This window comes from Gymnoscopelus braueri (genome assembly GCF_963280865.1).
Source record: "Gymnoscopelus braueri genome assembly, chromosome: 9".
Taxonomy (NCBI): domain Eukaryota; kingdom Metazoa; phylum Chordata; class Actinopteri; order Myctophiformes; family Myctophidae; genus Gymnoscopelus; species Gymnoscopelus braueri.
In genome coordinates this window covers 23,469,468-23,484,982 of record NC_137610.1, presented here as the reverse complement: position 1 = coordinate 23,484,982, position 15,515 = coordinate 23,469,468, and the positions used below count along the sequence as shown (strand labels likewise).

At 42.9% G+C, this 15,515-nt stretch overlaps 1 protein-coding gene across 1 annotated transcript in view; it reads left to right on the top strand.

Moving 5' to 3' along the window:
* Positions 1–15,515, top strand: part of LOC308092573 (protein O-mannosyl-transferase TMTC2-like) — a 116,611-nt gene that overhangs the window by 65,622 nt on the left and 35,474 nt on the right. The window contains exons 3-6 of the mRNA XM_080438554.1: positions 9,603–10,440; positions 11,453–11,567; positions 12,305–12,390; positions 14,688–14,872. Of these exons, the coding sequence (XP_080294680.1) occupies positions 9,603–10,440; positions 11,453–11,567; positions 12,305–12,390; positions 14,688–14,872 (1,224 nt within the window). The remainder of the gene's footprint in view (positions 1–9,602; positions 10,441–11,452; positions 11,568–12,304; positions 12,391–14,687; positions 14,873–15,515) is intronic.

Below are 15,515 nucleotides of genomic sequence, written 5' to 3'. Positions count from 1 at the left end.
CCTGCACCTCCATTGAGGGACTGCAGATTGCCATGGCTGATTGCTGCTGATGAGAAGAAAATGGATGTGTGCTGATTATGGCACAGGAAAAAAAAAAAGAGCTGTGCAGACACTCCTAAACCAGGGTCATCTGGCATCAGCATTAAGAGAAGATATTTGACTGTGTGTGTGTGTGTGTGTGTGTGTGTGTGCGTGTGCGTGTGCGTGCGTGCGTGCTTGTGTGTGCGCGCTTGTGTGGTCGCTGGATGGTTTCTTCTGAATGGATGATTGACACAGCCAATGGCAGCGCATCAAACAGAGTCTGAGTTAGAATGAGAGACGAGCGACTGGGATAATGGATCTTCTGTTGGTTCAGTGGCTCTGGTTGACCAACAGAACATGAGCTGGCATTTCATAAGACATCTTGTTCAAGAACAACTTTGCAGGAACTATTTATTCTCATCACCTAAGGTTCCATCTAGTAGTTTTTCCACCGGAGGACATGAGTACCAGCCCAGCTAGAATCAGTAATGCTTAAAAGACCACACCCGTGGTCTGACATGTTTGGTTCATTGACTACAACTCACGGTATACTTGACATGACTGACGACCATTTTCAAAAGCATAACGTGGTTTGTTTGAATTTATAGGAATTGCCTTTGGATTCCAGTCATTTCAGTACAGTATGAAAATCAACTTGCAAAGACATTAAACTTGCTTGAGATGCAGTCCAACACACTGAATTTCACTTTGCCGAATATTTCCGTCAAAGCACTGATTGGTCGGAAAAGCCAAAAATAGTCTCTGGAGAAAAGATTGATTTACGAGTGAAATTCTGCACTGTGATGTTTAGCCAAACATTGACTCATTTAAGCTAAGTTCCGGAACGTCTTAATGAGTATGGCAAAAAATTTAAATGGTCTATGTTTATGTATGATATAAGCTGTGAATAGACAATGACATGTATTGATGCTAGTATGGTCCTTTAAAGTAGAAAGGATTGATTGCACCAAACATCAGTGCAGACATTTAACTTGTCTGTGGTTCTCATCCAGATAGGCAGCCTGTATTAATGTGGTGTCGGTATGCTTTTAGATTTATATTCTCCAATAGCATGTGTAGGAATGCTGGGTTTCTTAGCATCGCAGGCATCTCCCTAACCACTGGCAAGCACATGTTTTTAATTCCGTTATCTTTAATGATTCACAGTCAATACATGTTTGGTTGGTCTTGTGTTCATCACTGGTTTGTTTCCAGGATCTCTGCTGTTTCTGAGACATATTCTCTTCCCCTGTCTTTCTACAGCATCTGACTCTGGGTTCACACGGGTTAAATGCTTTGATCATGTCCTCCACTAGACAGGACCTCTGTGGGGTTTGACTACGTGACCTCTCTTACCATGTGGCCTGCAAACGCTGCTGTGACAGCCCAGCGGTGGCCCTCATGACTTTGGGTCAACTATGTTGTATGTTCACACACTGTCATAGGTCTGAGTAGATCTACACAGAGGTGATGACAGCGTCATATAGTATCTTTACAGCACTTCTTTAGATGGTTTTATAAGTTGCCATAAAATTAGTGTGCATAGTTTGAGCTCTTGAAGTAGTCCTAGTAGTTTCTCTCTTCTCGCCTGTCATCTTTGTGAGCATCAAATGCTGCCACTGAAGACACTAGAGTCTTGTGTTCACTATTGCTCTGTGTGAGTGTTTACTAGAGATCTAGATCGATAGATTGACCTTTATTGGTCACGCAGGGGAAAATAATGTGATAACAGCTTTAAGGTTATCGAAAAGTGACTAAGAATAATTCTAGAGATGAAAAACAAAAAAAACATGCAAAAAGTGAAGAGAAAATATCAAAACCCTATCAACAATATACAACAGATATTCGCACTGTACAGTATCAGTGAAGGAAAAAAATATCAATACAATCGCAATCAATTCAGTATCAAAACTAGAAAAAGAGCTCCTCGGAGCACAGGTCTCCGCCAGGTCAGGTACGTTATTGTGGCCTCCTGGTGGCGCTATAATAGGCCAATGTGAAAAGGGTGCCATTTATTCTTAGGTCTTTCACGGCAATCAGACATTGCATTCATGATTTGAGGCATTTTGTTCCAAAAATGTGTTTTGCTAAATTAGACCTGCTGGTGGCGCTATAACAGGCCAATGTGAAAAGGGTGGCATTTCTTCCTCGGCCTAGTGGGAATGTGCGTGTGAAAATTCACGGAAATCGCAAGCTGCGTGCATAGTTTGAGGCTTTTTGTTCAAAACGGACCAATCCTGCAAACTTTGGAAGCCAACCATAGGCAATGAGGATGGAATATGGGAAATCGGACAGATTTGTGTTGATCACATGACTATAGAGATACTGTATACCGATTTGCATGACGTTTGGATAAAATCTGTAGGAGTAATGTAAAAAAAAAGGGTTTTGCACAAATCGGCCTCCTGGTGGCACTATAACAGGCCCATGTGAAAAAATTGGGGCAGAGGTTCTGAATTGGCATCCAGGGAGTGTGTGTGCACAGTTTCGGAGCGACCGGGCCAACGGTGCCAGAGATTAGCTGCTAACACAGACAGGACGGACGGACGGACGGACAGGGGCGAAAACATACTCTCTCGCCATGCCTTTCGGCCTGGCGGAGACAAAAATACATCAGTACAGTAACCACAGTATACAGTGTCAGTGAGGAAAGAATACACTAATAACAGTAGAATACAGTATCTGCAAATGACAGTCCTCGGAATGGATGTTACTAGTGGATCGAGCGCCGTCTGTATGTCAATGTAAAACCTCAAGGTGTCCACGATCTCCACCGACTCCCCATGGATGGTGCGGGCCGGTGGTACCCTTTTGCTCGTGCGGTAGTCCACCACCAGCTCCTTGGTCTTGCCTGTGTTGAGCCCGAGATGGTTACTCTGTTACAGTGTTCACTGTTCACTAAGGCTTTGAGGCTATTGCCAGACCGTCATCTTAGAGTTTATTTCAGTGTGAAGCAGTCTGTGCTTCTTGTATTGTGGCATTTTCTTTCACCCGCAACCCATAATAAATTTGATTATTAGCAGACTCAGGGAGATTTCTGGAATCTTTAAAGCCTGTGTTGAATGTTCCTGTGGTTATTGCCACAAAAGAAGGAAAGCAAATTATTTATTTGGGTTCGTTTATGGCCATTGATGTCTAATTTTGTGTCGCCTTCATGTAAAACATAAAATGTATCCATCGTTATTCCATGAAGCAATATGAGTATGGACATGCGATAGCACCGATTTGAACAAAGTACTGTAACATTGTTTGGCTTCTCAGAAAGCTAAAATGTCACACACTAGTTAAACCATTATATATTTTTTAAACATGACCCAGGTATTGATAATCCAGAACACATTGTTTGGAAGTGTAATAGCTGTGCTCTTATCTTGTCTCACCTGCTAACAATCAGGTTTGTACACGCTAAAATGCTTCACTAACACATAGGGGGAGATCACAGCCAAAATGTGTCAGTAACGGATAGAGTGGGAGATCACAGCCCAAATGTTTCACTAATGGACAGGAGGAGATCACATACACTGCTGAGGTTGAGTAGGGCTACAGTGTAGCTACAAAGTAAAGTCCAGAGTGTTCATTTAACTCTTTATTAACTCACTACTTTAATGTATGAAGTTGTTCACAGAGCCAGGCACGGGGTCAGGTTTTGTTACATGACATGTAATCTCTCAAGACAGATTCTGCACCACTGCCCTGAACATTTAGTGTAGTTGTTAGTAGGAATAAACACAGAAGCACCTGGAAGGAACTGGACTAAGAAAGGGGTGGAGCCAAACTAAGTTCCTGTTTCTACACAAAAAAGGAGGGCACAAAAACAACACATTATTTTCCTTTTTTGTTACCGAATGGGTTCCCAGATTGCATGACAGGAGATGACATTTTCTCAAAAGGCGCTGTAGCGTGCATCAGGCGATCACACAAAAAGGCCTGTACTTCCGAACAGAAAGTTGTCCTTTTCTCCTGAGCCTAATTTCATTACCGTGCGAAAGCAGCCCGGTTCATTTCACCTCGCCACGTCTTTCACAAAACATCGGCTGCTGTTAAAAAAACCCCAAAAAACAAAACCTTTTAGATTGCATTTTCAGCCTGCTCATTTCCAACCCAAGTGTCGAGGAGAAAAAGCACTTGCACAGGCACATTCAGAGAGTCCGTAATTGGCCTGTTTTTGCATTTCATCTCCAAGGATATTTTCTTCACATGCTTGCCTCATAAAGGCTAAATTGTTTCAGTTCTGAACTGATTGAGCCTGAGACTCAAAAAAGGGAAAGGGAGAGAAAAACCCACCCTCATGCCTCCTACGGGGTTGTGCTAAACCACTTATTTCAAGCTAAACTGGATTATACACAAAAGAGACAAAGCTGGAATGCCTTGGCTGTGGGTGTAATAGAGCTGCAGCACTCGGGGAGCCCTCGCCTTGCCATTAATTGAACTTAAGCTTTTGAGAGGCACAGATTTTAACCGCAGGCATATTAGGGGAGGATGCACGTGTTTGTTTACTCAAGAGATAATCGAGATGGAGCTTCATGTTATCTGTTACTGAGTTTACCCCCTAGAATATTTCCAAAGCTGACTGAGGCATTTCCCCCTTGCTTGTTAGGTTGCACAAGTTCCTTTTTTTTTTTTTTTTGCTTTCTTAATTGTTTTCTCCATTGCGTGGAGAGTGACCAGGGACCAGACAGGATCGATTCACATTGTTGATGCTGTTCGAAAGGCATTGGGTTACGATGGAGGAAAAAAATGGGCACACTCACACACGCACGCACACTCACATATGGATGCGGTTAGGGTGGTGATGTCGGACTGCGTGCTGCGTCTGCAGAGAGTCAGGGTGACATATTTGTTTGTCGCTGGGCCAACTGGCCTTCAACAGCGTCCAATGCAGAAAGGACTTCCATACGCGCAACACACACACACACACACACACACACACACACACACACACACACACACACACACACACACACACACACACACACACACACACACACACACACACACACACACACACACACACACACACACAACCACACACACCTGCCTACTGGAGGGTGGTCTCATCACAGCAGGGATAAATCTACTTGGCAGAATCAAAGGAATGGAAGGGGGGGGGGTACCTACATTAGGCAGTGCTGCACAAACCCCACTTCAAAATACCCCAAACCTTTACGGGCCTTTTTTTTTTTTGCTGTGCAACTCAGCTCTGCAAAAGACGGGGTGTGTCATAGTGTGTTTAACGATTATAATTGTGTTTTTGGCCTTGAACATTGGAACATATAAATGCAAATTAGAAATTATTTTTGTTTGGCTTTTATGCTTCGTAAGCAAAACATAATAATACATGTCTGACATATTTAATATACTTTCAATTTCTTTTTAATAGTGGGGATAGCCGATCTACAAGCATTTGCTATTTCTTGAAAATGTTTCAAAATATATGAAAATATTTCGATTATCTCGAATAATTGCGATCAGCCGATGATGTAATAACTGTGACAGGCCTACCCCGTCCCAAACACCTGGTCTAGGACAACTAGTCCTGTTCAAAAGTGCCGTTGTCCAACCTCTCACCCCTTTGCACAGTGTTCTACCTAACACTAACCCTTCCCCTAAACACAGAGGTGGTGTCTCCTTAAACCCCTTGTGTGTAGCGGTGTGGGAGCCTGTGTCGACGAGCCTCGTAAATCCAACGCTGGATCCCCTTGCAGCAGCGGCGGTCAGGACGTATTAACACCTCACCACTGACCTCTCTGGCACGGCCTCCGGCGAACAGCCTGCAGGCCTCACAGAACTGCTGAGTCCACACTGTCCTTGTTCGCAGCGTCTGCCCACTTGTTTATATTCAGAAGTGGAGAGGATACAGCGCTTTCCCCCGTGCTGCTATAATCATTTTATGGATGGATTGAGCGTGTGTAAACCATGGTGAGATTTGTGTTAGTTTGAGGAGTTCATATGCAGTTCAGACGAGTGTGGGCCGAGGGGATACAATAGCGAAGTTGTGCGCTAGAGCAATTGATTCCATCGCCACCAAGATTCTCTGTGATTTACATCTGCTGAAAAGCATAGATCTTCTCTTTCTTTGTCTTTTCTTTTATGCCTGTCATATTTCAAGTAATACAACACTGTTTCTGCAGTGTTACTTCATTCTGAAACACATTGGTGCATTTTGGCTCAGTGTCACTTCCCTAAAAAAAATGCTTGTAAAAGCGTACCACCTTGGGGTTTATTTATAACTTTCTTAAAGGGACATGCATGCGGTTGATGTGGGTTTCAGTTCACTGTGGATGTTTACCATTGTCTATAGAAACGATGTTGACAATACAACAAATTTTCACAAGAGAAAATTCCCCTTTCACAACCTCAAATTGTTCGAGCCTTTCTCTGTGTTCCTACATTTCCCATGATGCATTTTGTGGTCAAGCAGTAACCTGGCACGCCCAAGCAGCCTGTGCCTGTGGTCGCCATTAAATCAACCTGTTCCATATTTACCGTTGTCATGACCGTTGGCTACTGTCACTACTGTCAATAGCCAACGGTACACCAGAGATCCATTGCGAAAGAGTCTTTGCTTCTAAGCTCCTTAAAGTGATACATGGTGTGTCTCCTTCTCCACAGTACATCTCAAGGTGGGGTCATGGTTAGAGTATTAAACTGTGTAGTAGAATCTATTTCATGCAGATGACAGACCTGCTGGTGGATTGGTTGATGAAATGATTGATCCTTGTTCATCTGTTTATTTTTGACTAAAATAAATCCTTTGAAGCAGCTCGATGGCTGATCCAGCATTCAGCTAAAACATACAGGTCACATTCCACCATGTCACTGACTGCTAATAATAGTGATGCATTGCCGTGGTATTAACCTTTGTTCCACAGGAAGTGGGCCTTAAATCTGACCCCAGTGCTGCTAACCTGCGTACGTTCACTGGTCTGTGTGAAGCTTGTTTGTTCCACAGTGACCCATGAGCCTCCTCCTCTGGCCTTTGACTTGGAACTGACACGCTGGTCTTAAATCAATCATTTTGAATGTCCACATGACAGGAAGGTTCACAGAGACCATGGCACCAGTGCTTACATTGTCTTGATGCGAGTGTCGCATTCATATTCAGTGGCACTGGTGAAGTCTTGTTTTGACCTTGGACATCAAATTATACAACCAAGGTCACACTGATGGCTTTCAAGTTGAAGTAGACAAATGAAGGTGGACATGTTAATAGTTGGTTTACTGGAGTGGGTAGAGGGGGCTATTTCTCACCAAAAACAACATATATCATGAACGAAAACCGCAACCCCAAATTGAAATCACATGTTGAGGCCGAGGGTCTCTGTTCTAGTGTGTGCCTGCAAAAGTGCTTTCACTTCTGTCCATAGGGGGCGCCATGAATGCAAAAAGTTGCATTGTATCCTCCTATCCTCACTCAATTGCTCTGCATTTGCACACAGCCATTGACCATTACCATGTGCACGGAACAGCGAAGCCCGTTTTTCGCTTTCCCCAAATGTCAGCTGTTTATTAGCGTTTTTGTGTTCGCTGGCTCCCGGGTTGCCAAATCATGTGCGTGAAACAAGCGTGGGTGCTCATATCCCCCGACGGGTATGGTCTAGTGTTGTATAATTGCTCTTTAGTCCAGCAGCTTCGACGGGTCCTGGGGGCTGCAACCCGCCACTTACTGCCAGTGAGGAGCCCCAGCCCTTAGGAGTAAATGCAGTGACAAATACCACCTTCCCCGTCCGGCTTCCCTCCCCCGAACACAGGCCAATTGTGTTCGTATAGTATAGACCTCAACAAAGCCGAATACACCGCGATGGATCCGAATCCGGTGTTGGTCAGGTTTACTTTACCACTCCGCCACCCAAGCACCCTGATTGGATGGACTTTACAAGTGATTAGACAAAGCATTTTGCTGAAAGGCCATGATACAGTTCAACATACAATACATTGTGGCCTATAGTGCTGTTTTTGTGGTTTGCATTCCTCTTTGCTTCTGTAAAAGTCAGTTTAAAGAAGTTATAAGGGTCTAGTGTTTAATGCTACAGTAGGCTGCTTTAATTAATGAGACTCACATTACCACTCGAATCTATGGGTACAGCAAGTACTGTATAGGATTAGAATTAGGAAATGAATATCAAAACTATATACGGTTTATGGAACCTTGTTGATTTCTATGGTGTTAAAATGGAAGTAGATGTTGAACAGTGTCTCAGTCTGTTTGTATTGAACAGTGTGGAGTCTCTTTTCTGTGCATCAGAACTGCAGTGATCATTAGCAGAGATGAGAGACACTCACCACAATTGCCACCGAATCAATCTGAAAATGACAGTGGACACAGGAGGACATCAATAGTACACCCCCAAACCAGTGCTATTATGAAATGTATGATCATAGATGTGGTCTGCTTAGTCCCCCTTAGTGTTCAGAGATGGATCCATGCTAAGTGGCATTCAGAGAACAATTTTGATTATTGATTATTTTATTCAAATATATATATTTTAAATATATTTTGAATAATAACTGTTGCACCCCTAGTAACACTATGTTACAGCGTCAATAAGGCACAGGTATGAGGTCAGTCTTTCCTTGAAAATGAATCAGCGCTGTAGGGCAGTGAGGCCGCCAGTGGATGTTGCTCTGCATGTACAATATCAGCCAGATATTGTAGAAAGGAAGCTATAAAGGTTTTTTAGCAGGAGTTGGGTTTTCCAACAAAAACACTATAAGAAACATCAGTTGATCTTAATAGTGGAACGTATTCCATTGGGGAATATGCCCAGGTTTTTTGTTTTGTTTTTGTTCCCCCCCCCTCCCTTTTTTGTGTGTGTATAAAAGATTCAAACACGCTATAAATACTTCACAAGTATTTCCATGTGGGATTGTGGAAAGTGTTTAATATCAACTCTGTAAAATGATGAATTGGATGCTGAAGGTCTCATATATTTGTTTATTTTGATAAGCCTGTGGAGACCAGGTGTACTGCCAGAAGAATTATGCACACTAATTGAAAATGATGATGTAAGAAGGTCACCTTTGTTCCCAGGCACTCAATGAATACTGAGTCACAATGAATGATCATTCTGGCTTTAATAAAAGATAGTCACTGTGGCATTTAGCTTTTTTCTTCTTCTCAGTTGGTTCATAAAAATCTCTCATTGCAGCCAAAACTAAAAACTATAAAAGCTGTTACATTTCCCTCTCGCTGAATTAGCTCTCAAAGCAGCTACTAAGTAACACTTCGTCGATTAAATTGTGCATGAACACAGCTTTTGTTTTCGGATTGTGTTACATAATTCTGCTATGTTTTCCCCTTTTCCATTCACTAACAGTTTTCATTCTCGAGTTGTTGTTCCAGTTGAAGTGAGGTCACAAATCAACATTCCATTCAATCCTATGCTCAATTTACTTACACGGTCTGGATGGAAATCAAACGCAGAGAGCCCAAAACTCCAAGCGTCACAAACCAACCAGAAAACTGACTTTGGCTTGACGCTCTCATAATATTATTAGTTTTTTTTCCTTCCTTGCTCCACTTTCCTTTCCAGTCGATTTGAAAGCTTGACTCATGTTTTTGTGTTTTCTCTGCCTTTCAGAGGAAGAATGTCCACCTGCTGCTGAGTGTGTTGCTATTGGCGGCCTGGGGAGCTGTTCTGCTGGCCGCTCGCCTCTACTGGATGGGCAACAAACCTCCCAACTTCTCCAACTCGGACAACCCGGCGGCCGACTCCCCCTCGCTCCTCACCCGGACGCTCACCTTCCTCTACTTGCCCGCCGCCAACGTCTGGCTCTTCCTCTGTCCCGACACGCTCAGCTTTGACTGGTCCATGGACGCTGTGCCTCTCGTCAGGGGCCTGGCGGACTGGAGGAACCTCCACACGGCGGCCTTTTATTTGGGTTTCCTGCTCCTGGCTTGGTTTGGTCTCCGGACACGCCAGGCGCCCAAACACAAGGACACCAACGGTAAAGTGCACCATGTTGCCAACGGGAAGAACGGGAACGCCAACGGACACAGCTACACTCACGGCGACCGGGAGCACGCGGACGACTCCCATGTGGAACCTCACGGTTCTGGCGTGCAAAACGGCACCTGTGAGGCAAGGACTCCACTGCCTGCCAGCGAAACGGTGGCGTTGTTCTCGCTGGGCATGCTAGCGATCCCTTTCCTGCCCGCCACCAACCTGTTTTTCTACGTGGGGTTTGTGATAGCGGAGAGGGTACTGTACATCCCCAGCATGGGCTTCTGCTTGCTGGCGGCAGTGGGCATGAGGTGCCTGTACGTCCGTGTACAGCGCAAGTCGTCCAGGGCCATGTTGGTGTACTGTGGTGCCGCCCTGGTGCTCATGTTCGGGGTGAAAACGGTTCTGAGGAACCGGGACTGGCAGAATGAAGAGATGCTCTACAAGTCAGGGATTTATGTCAATCCTGCTAAAGGTAATGCCAATCTCTCTCTCTGTATCTCTCTCTGCGTCTCTCTCTCCATCTCTCTCTCTCTCTCTCTCCCTCCCACTCTCTCTCTCTCTCTCCGTCTCCCTCTGTTGGATGTGATAATGTGCATCAGTCCTTCCAGACAGTTTCAGCACTGAATAATTCAGTGGGAACTTTCAAAAAAAAATCTTTGCTTCTTGACTCCAAACATTCACAGGTTCAACTCTGTGCTCCTTCAGTTAGAATTTTGTAGTCTCACAGATGTCGAGCTCAAGAGTGAAGCAGACATTATAACCCTTTAAGCACATGTAAGCAACACTTTCAAGCAGAACTCTGGGAGTGTAAAAACAGACCCCCATCAGGATCTGATTTAAATCAACACTCTGGATTTTACATGAGTTGGTACAGCTGGGTTAAGTCACAATTTATCTTTGCCCTATACTGTCACAGGAGACACGGGAAGACACATTGACTTTATTTACATGCAGTTTGTCCAAGTTATTAATTCACATTTGTATGATTGATCCTGGCTGTCTATGTCAAGTTAGTAGTATTGCTATAGTACTGTTTAACATAACTGCCACACATAATAATATTGGACGCTATGAAATAATTGATTTAGTCAAGTTTCTCTATCACTATCAAAGCTAAAAAGCTAGTCGATAAAGATGTGTCTTTGACATAGAAATGGCTATTGACAGCTAGATATTAAAATGTCATCAATTCTCCTCCTTCTACTAAGATTATATTAGTGGTGTATTTTCCTGTCTGTATTAATTTCTCTATAGATATCAGTGTTTAACCACTTAAACCCTCTATACTTAAACTAATACTTAGTTGACCTCTGGGCACGGTAGAAAAACAAACCTCCTAATCTATTGCATGTGGCAAAAAAAACAACAACTATGAAGAATTAAAGCACCCACTTGCGTCACGGTGCTCAGCACTTCTGTCTTTATTCGAGAAAGTGTTCCACATAATCTCTTGGACTGATCCTTTGTTTTTCCTGCCATGTCAGCATGGGGCAACCTGGGTAATGTCCTGAAGAACCAGGGCAAGATGGAGGAGGCAGAGCAGGCGTACAGGAATGCCCTCTATTACCGCAGGAACATGGCTGACATGCTGTATAACCTGTGAGTGTTTACATTATGACCATCCTCCTTTCCACGCTTTCTTTGTAATTACACAATTATGTTCTGAAACATGGTTAACCCTTTTAAAAACATAAACAAATACATGTACTGTACAAACATTTTTGCTTGTTCCGATTTACAACTATCGATTATTTCCCTTATGGGGTGCAACTAATCAATTTATTTGTATTTAATAAAACAAAAAAAATGGGGGGAGGGAATGAACCCCCACTCTTTTAAAAATAAAATGAAATACAAGTAGCATAAATGGACTGTGAAGTCCAATATGGGCAGTCATATAGCAGATCTACAAGCTCACAGTGCGTCACAATGCAGTAGATTTGCTATTTTCGATACATGTTTGCAAATCTTCACAAAACTTCTCTTATGGGGGTCCCTGGCTTAAACCCTTTTCAAATGCAGCCAAATACGTATCAGTTTGGGAGTCCTTGACATTAAAAAGGTTTGCGAAGCACTGCTTTAAAGAGGCCATGAACACCTGTTCTACTGCATGTGAAGCTGTAGCACAGTGGTTCTCAAAGTGGGGTCCAGGGACCCTCAGGGTTCGTTGAGAGGGTTTCAAAATAACTCTGAGAGTGTACAAATGGAACTTAATGGACCCTCACGGTCCATTTTGGTTCCATTCGTACACTATCCGGTCCTTGAAATTAAAACGTTTCGAGAACCACTGCTGTAGCACATCCATGACTTCATTTCTTCTGGTCTTTCCCATGCAGCGGTTTGCTACTGCAGGAGAACAAGAAGTTCTCTGAAGCGCTCCACTACTATAAGCTGGCCATTGGAAGCCGGCCAACTCTGGCTTGTAAGTACAGCACAGCTCCTCTTTTTATTGACAATACATGCCATTGCTATGGTGATGGTGGTGGGAACTTAAGTCCAAGTAACTTAACCCATTCAATCCGGGAACGCATCTGTGTCATTTTAGATTTGAGCTATACCCATTATTTTATACTTTGGCGATTCAAAAATAGCAGATATACAAGCTCATAGCGCAGCACCGAGTGCCGCGCTACAAGCTTATAGATCTGCTATTTTTGAAAGATCGTGACAATTTGTGCAAATCTTTGAATATATTTATTTTCCAGGGACCTCCCAGAAGCAAAGATTTGAGTTACAAATGTTCGCTTTAAAAAAATATCTATTCAAAGATTTGCACCAATGTTCACGATTTTTCAAAAATAGCAGATCTACAAGCTCATAGCGTGGCACTCGGTGCCACGCTATGAGCTTGTAGATCTGCTATTTTGGTATATCCAAAGAAATCTAAAATGACAGAGATGCGTTCCCGCTTTTAATGGGTTAGGTTCCATACAAATGCATGGTGGGTTAGCTGTACCTTACCGCTTTACAATGTATGCCATACACACACACACACACTAAGCAGCCACTCTTATCTCCTGAGCCGCTGCTGCCGGCCTTGAGCAAAGTCTAGGTGATTATGATCAGCTGTCATTCCCTGATGAATATAAATCATGCACAGTCCTAGCTTATCATGCAATAAATTAGCTCCCTATTGTTCCGGGTGTCAACCAATGACAGATAAACAGAACCGTCTTAAATTCCTCTTTATTGCCTACTCAGATTAATTATAGACCTGAACGAGATCACCGTTAGACCGTAATTTTCTTTCAGCGTGCAATTAGACAATCCATTACAGAGCTGATAACGAGGTTAATTAATCAGCCCTGGAGATGGTAACGACTGAATCGCAACGTGACGGTTGAGAACCTTTCTTTCAAGGTCGCACCATTATTCACTGCCTAATTAACGGCTAGCTTGTGCAAAACCAGAGTGCGGTTATTAAAAATGCAGAAGCCACAACGCTTCGCGATAAAGTTTCATCGATTTGCCTCACAGTGTTGGCACACGATGCAGAGAGAACCTTGTGTCAGGGTGCTGGAGCTGGAAATAGCTGCTGTTCTCTCTTTGTGGGTTTATTTTAGCTCCTCTATTTCCCACGCGTTGTTAGTGGGTTCGTATCTCACAAAATGTACAGGTACATTTGTTAGTGAGAGGTAAATCCCGAGGGAAAGAAGCAGTGGGAAGGAGACGACTTGTTTGTCAGATTTATGATGACAGTCGCTCACACAGTGTCTGTCTTCCATTTCACAAAACTCGACATGGTGCAATTTCTCCGTCTGGCTCTTGAATATTTATCCTCGTCCTGTGAGAGATCCTTCCATATTGATTGACTGGGAAAAGACAATTTATTCTAACAGTCTGTCCACTAGTCAATCTTGACCATTTCAAGAGCCAGGTCCACTGAGCCTAATTACTTTTCGAACTCTATTGATCATTACTTGTGGTATAAAGTGGGTTTCAGTCTGGTTGAAACCTTAAATGTCCAAAACCGTTAGTTTTCAGGAAATGGTAAAAAAATAAAATAAACTGTGATTCAATGGATCCAATTTATTATTTATTTATTATGTCATTATTTAGTCACTTGTTACTTTTCTTTCGTTAAATATTTATAAAACCCACAGACAGGCTTAACCACTAACCTTGGCATCCCTATTTTGTCAACAAAAAAAGAAAAGAAAAGTACGTACATATACATTTTTCGGAAAATAGTCCATCAACAAGCTCACAATGCTTTACATCGCAATGGATTGTGAGCTTGCAGATGGGCTATTTTCGCTACTTTTCCAAGACACTGTCATACGATGAAGTGTAGAATAGGGCATTAATTTATGAAGAACAAAACAGCCAACAGTGACGTTATCTGTTATTACATCTGTCATCACATCTGCTGCTATATTTACTGCCTCAACCCATTGCTATTTTTACCAAGCACGATATGTATAGATCATATATATCGTATATATTTCACACTGCCAGTTTGATATCTGTTTGTCTGTTTCTTTCTCACCTCACCTTTCTCGAAACTTTCCACCTGTAAACATGTGATGTAACAATAAAGTTGAGTTGAGTGGAGTTGATCCACAGTTTCACACAAAATGTCGGTGAATGTCTAAACAAAATGCAGTATGAAAAGTTCTATTGTTGTCTATTTCTTATGGTCTTTTTATTCTTCATAAAAAATGGTAATTACTGCACGCTTTCCCCTCACAATGTCTTTCTCTTTGGTTCTTGTCACAGCGGCCTACTTGAATACAGGCATCATCCTCATGAACCAGGGTCGACTGGATGAAGCCAAACGCACCTTCCTGACCTGTGCCGACATTCCTGACGAGAACCTGAAGGACCCGCACGCGCACAAGAGCTCCGTCACTAGCTGTCTGTACAACCTGGGCAAACTGCTGCACGAGCAGGGACACCAGGAGGTAAGAGTCACATGCACATGCACGTGCATTCACAAACACAGAGGGAGTATAGTGCTTTACGGCACTGACATGTTTTTATGGGTCACGAGTAAATATCCAGTATTTTATAACTTCCTACAAAAAATAATTAAATTTTTTGACACGAATATATTGTCTTTATCTTTATTATTTTCAGAAAAAAAGTTAAATAATTTAAGGAAATGCATTCACATGCCATGCTTTTAAAAAACACATAAAACAGTCTCAATGGAAATGATACATTTTTATTTTTTCAGTTGTGCGACCTTCCCGTGACCCCAATCAGGGTCTCGACCCCTAGTTTGAGGACCTCTGTTCTATAGAATCCACGTGTGACACTGCTCTAGTTCAGTTGTACTCAAAGTAGGGTCAGGGGACGCCCAGGGGTCCTTGAAGGGGTCACAGGTGGTCACCAACAAAATAACAGTTTAAACACTTAAGCCCCGTTTTATCTACACGTGTTGGGAGCTTGGAGATCTGCTGTTTTTTAAACAAGTTTGGACAACTTTTTTCTCTTATGGGTGTCCTGGCCACAACATCTTTTCAGTATGGGGTCCCTTGGCACTGCTCTAGCTAATGAGGATAAAACCTTTCTTCCATGCTCTGTATTAGCCAGCCTTTTAGA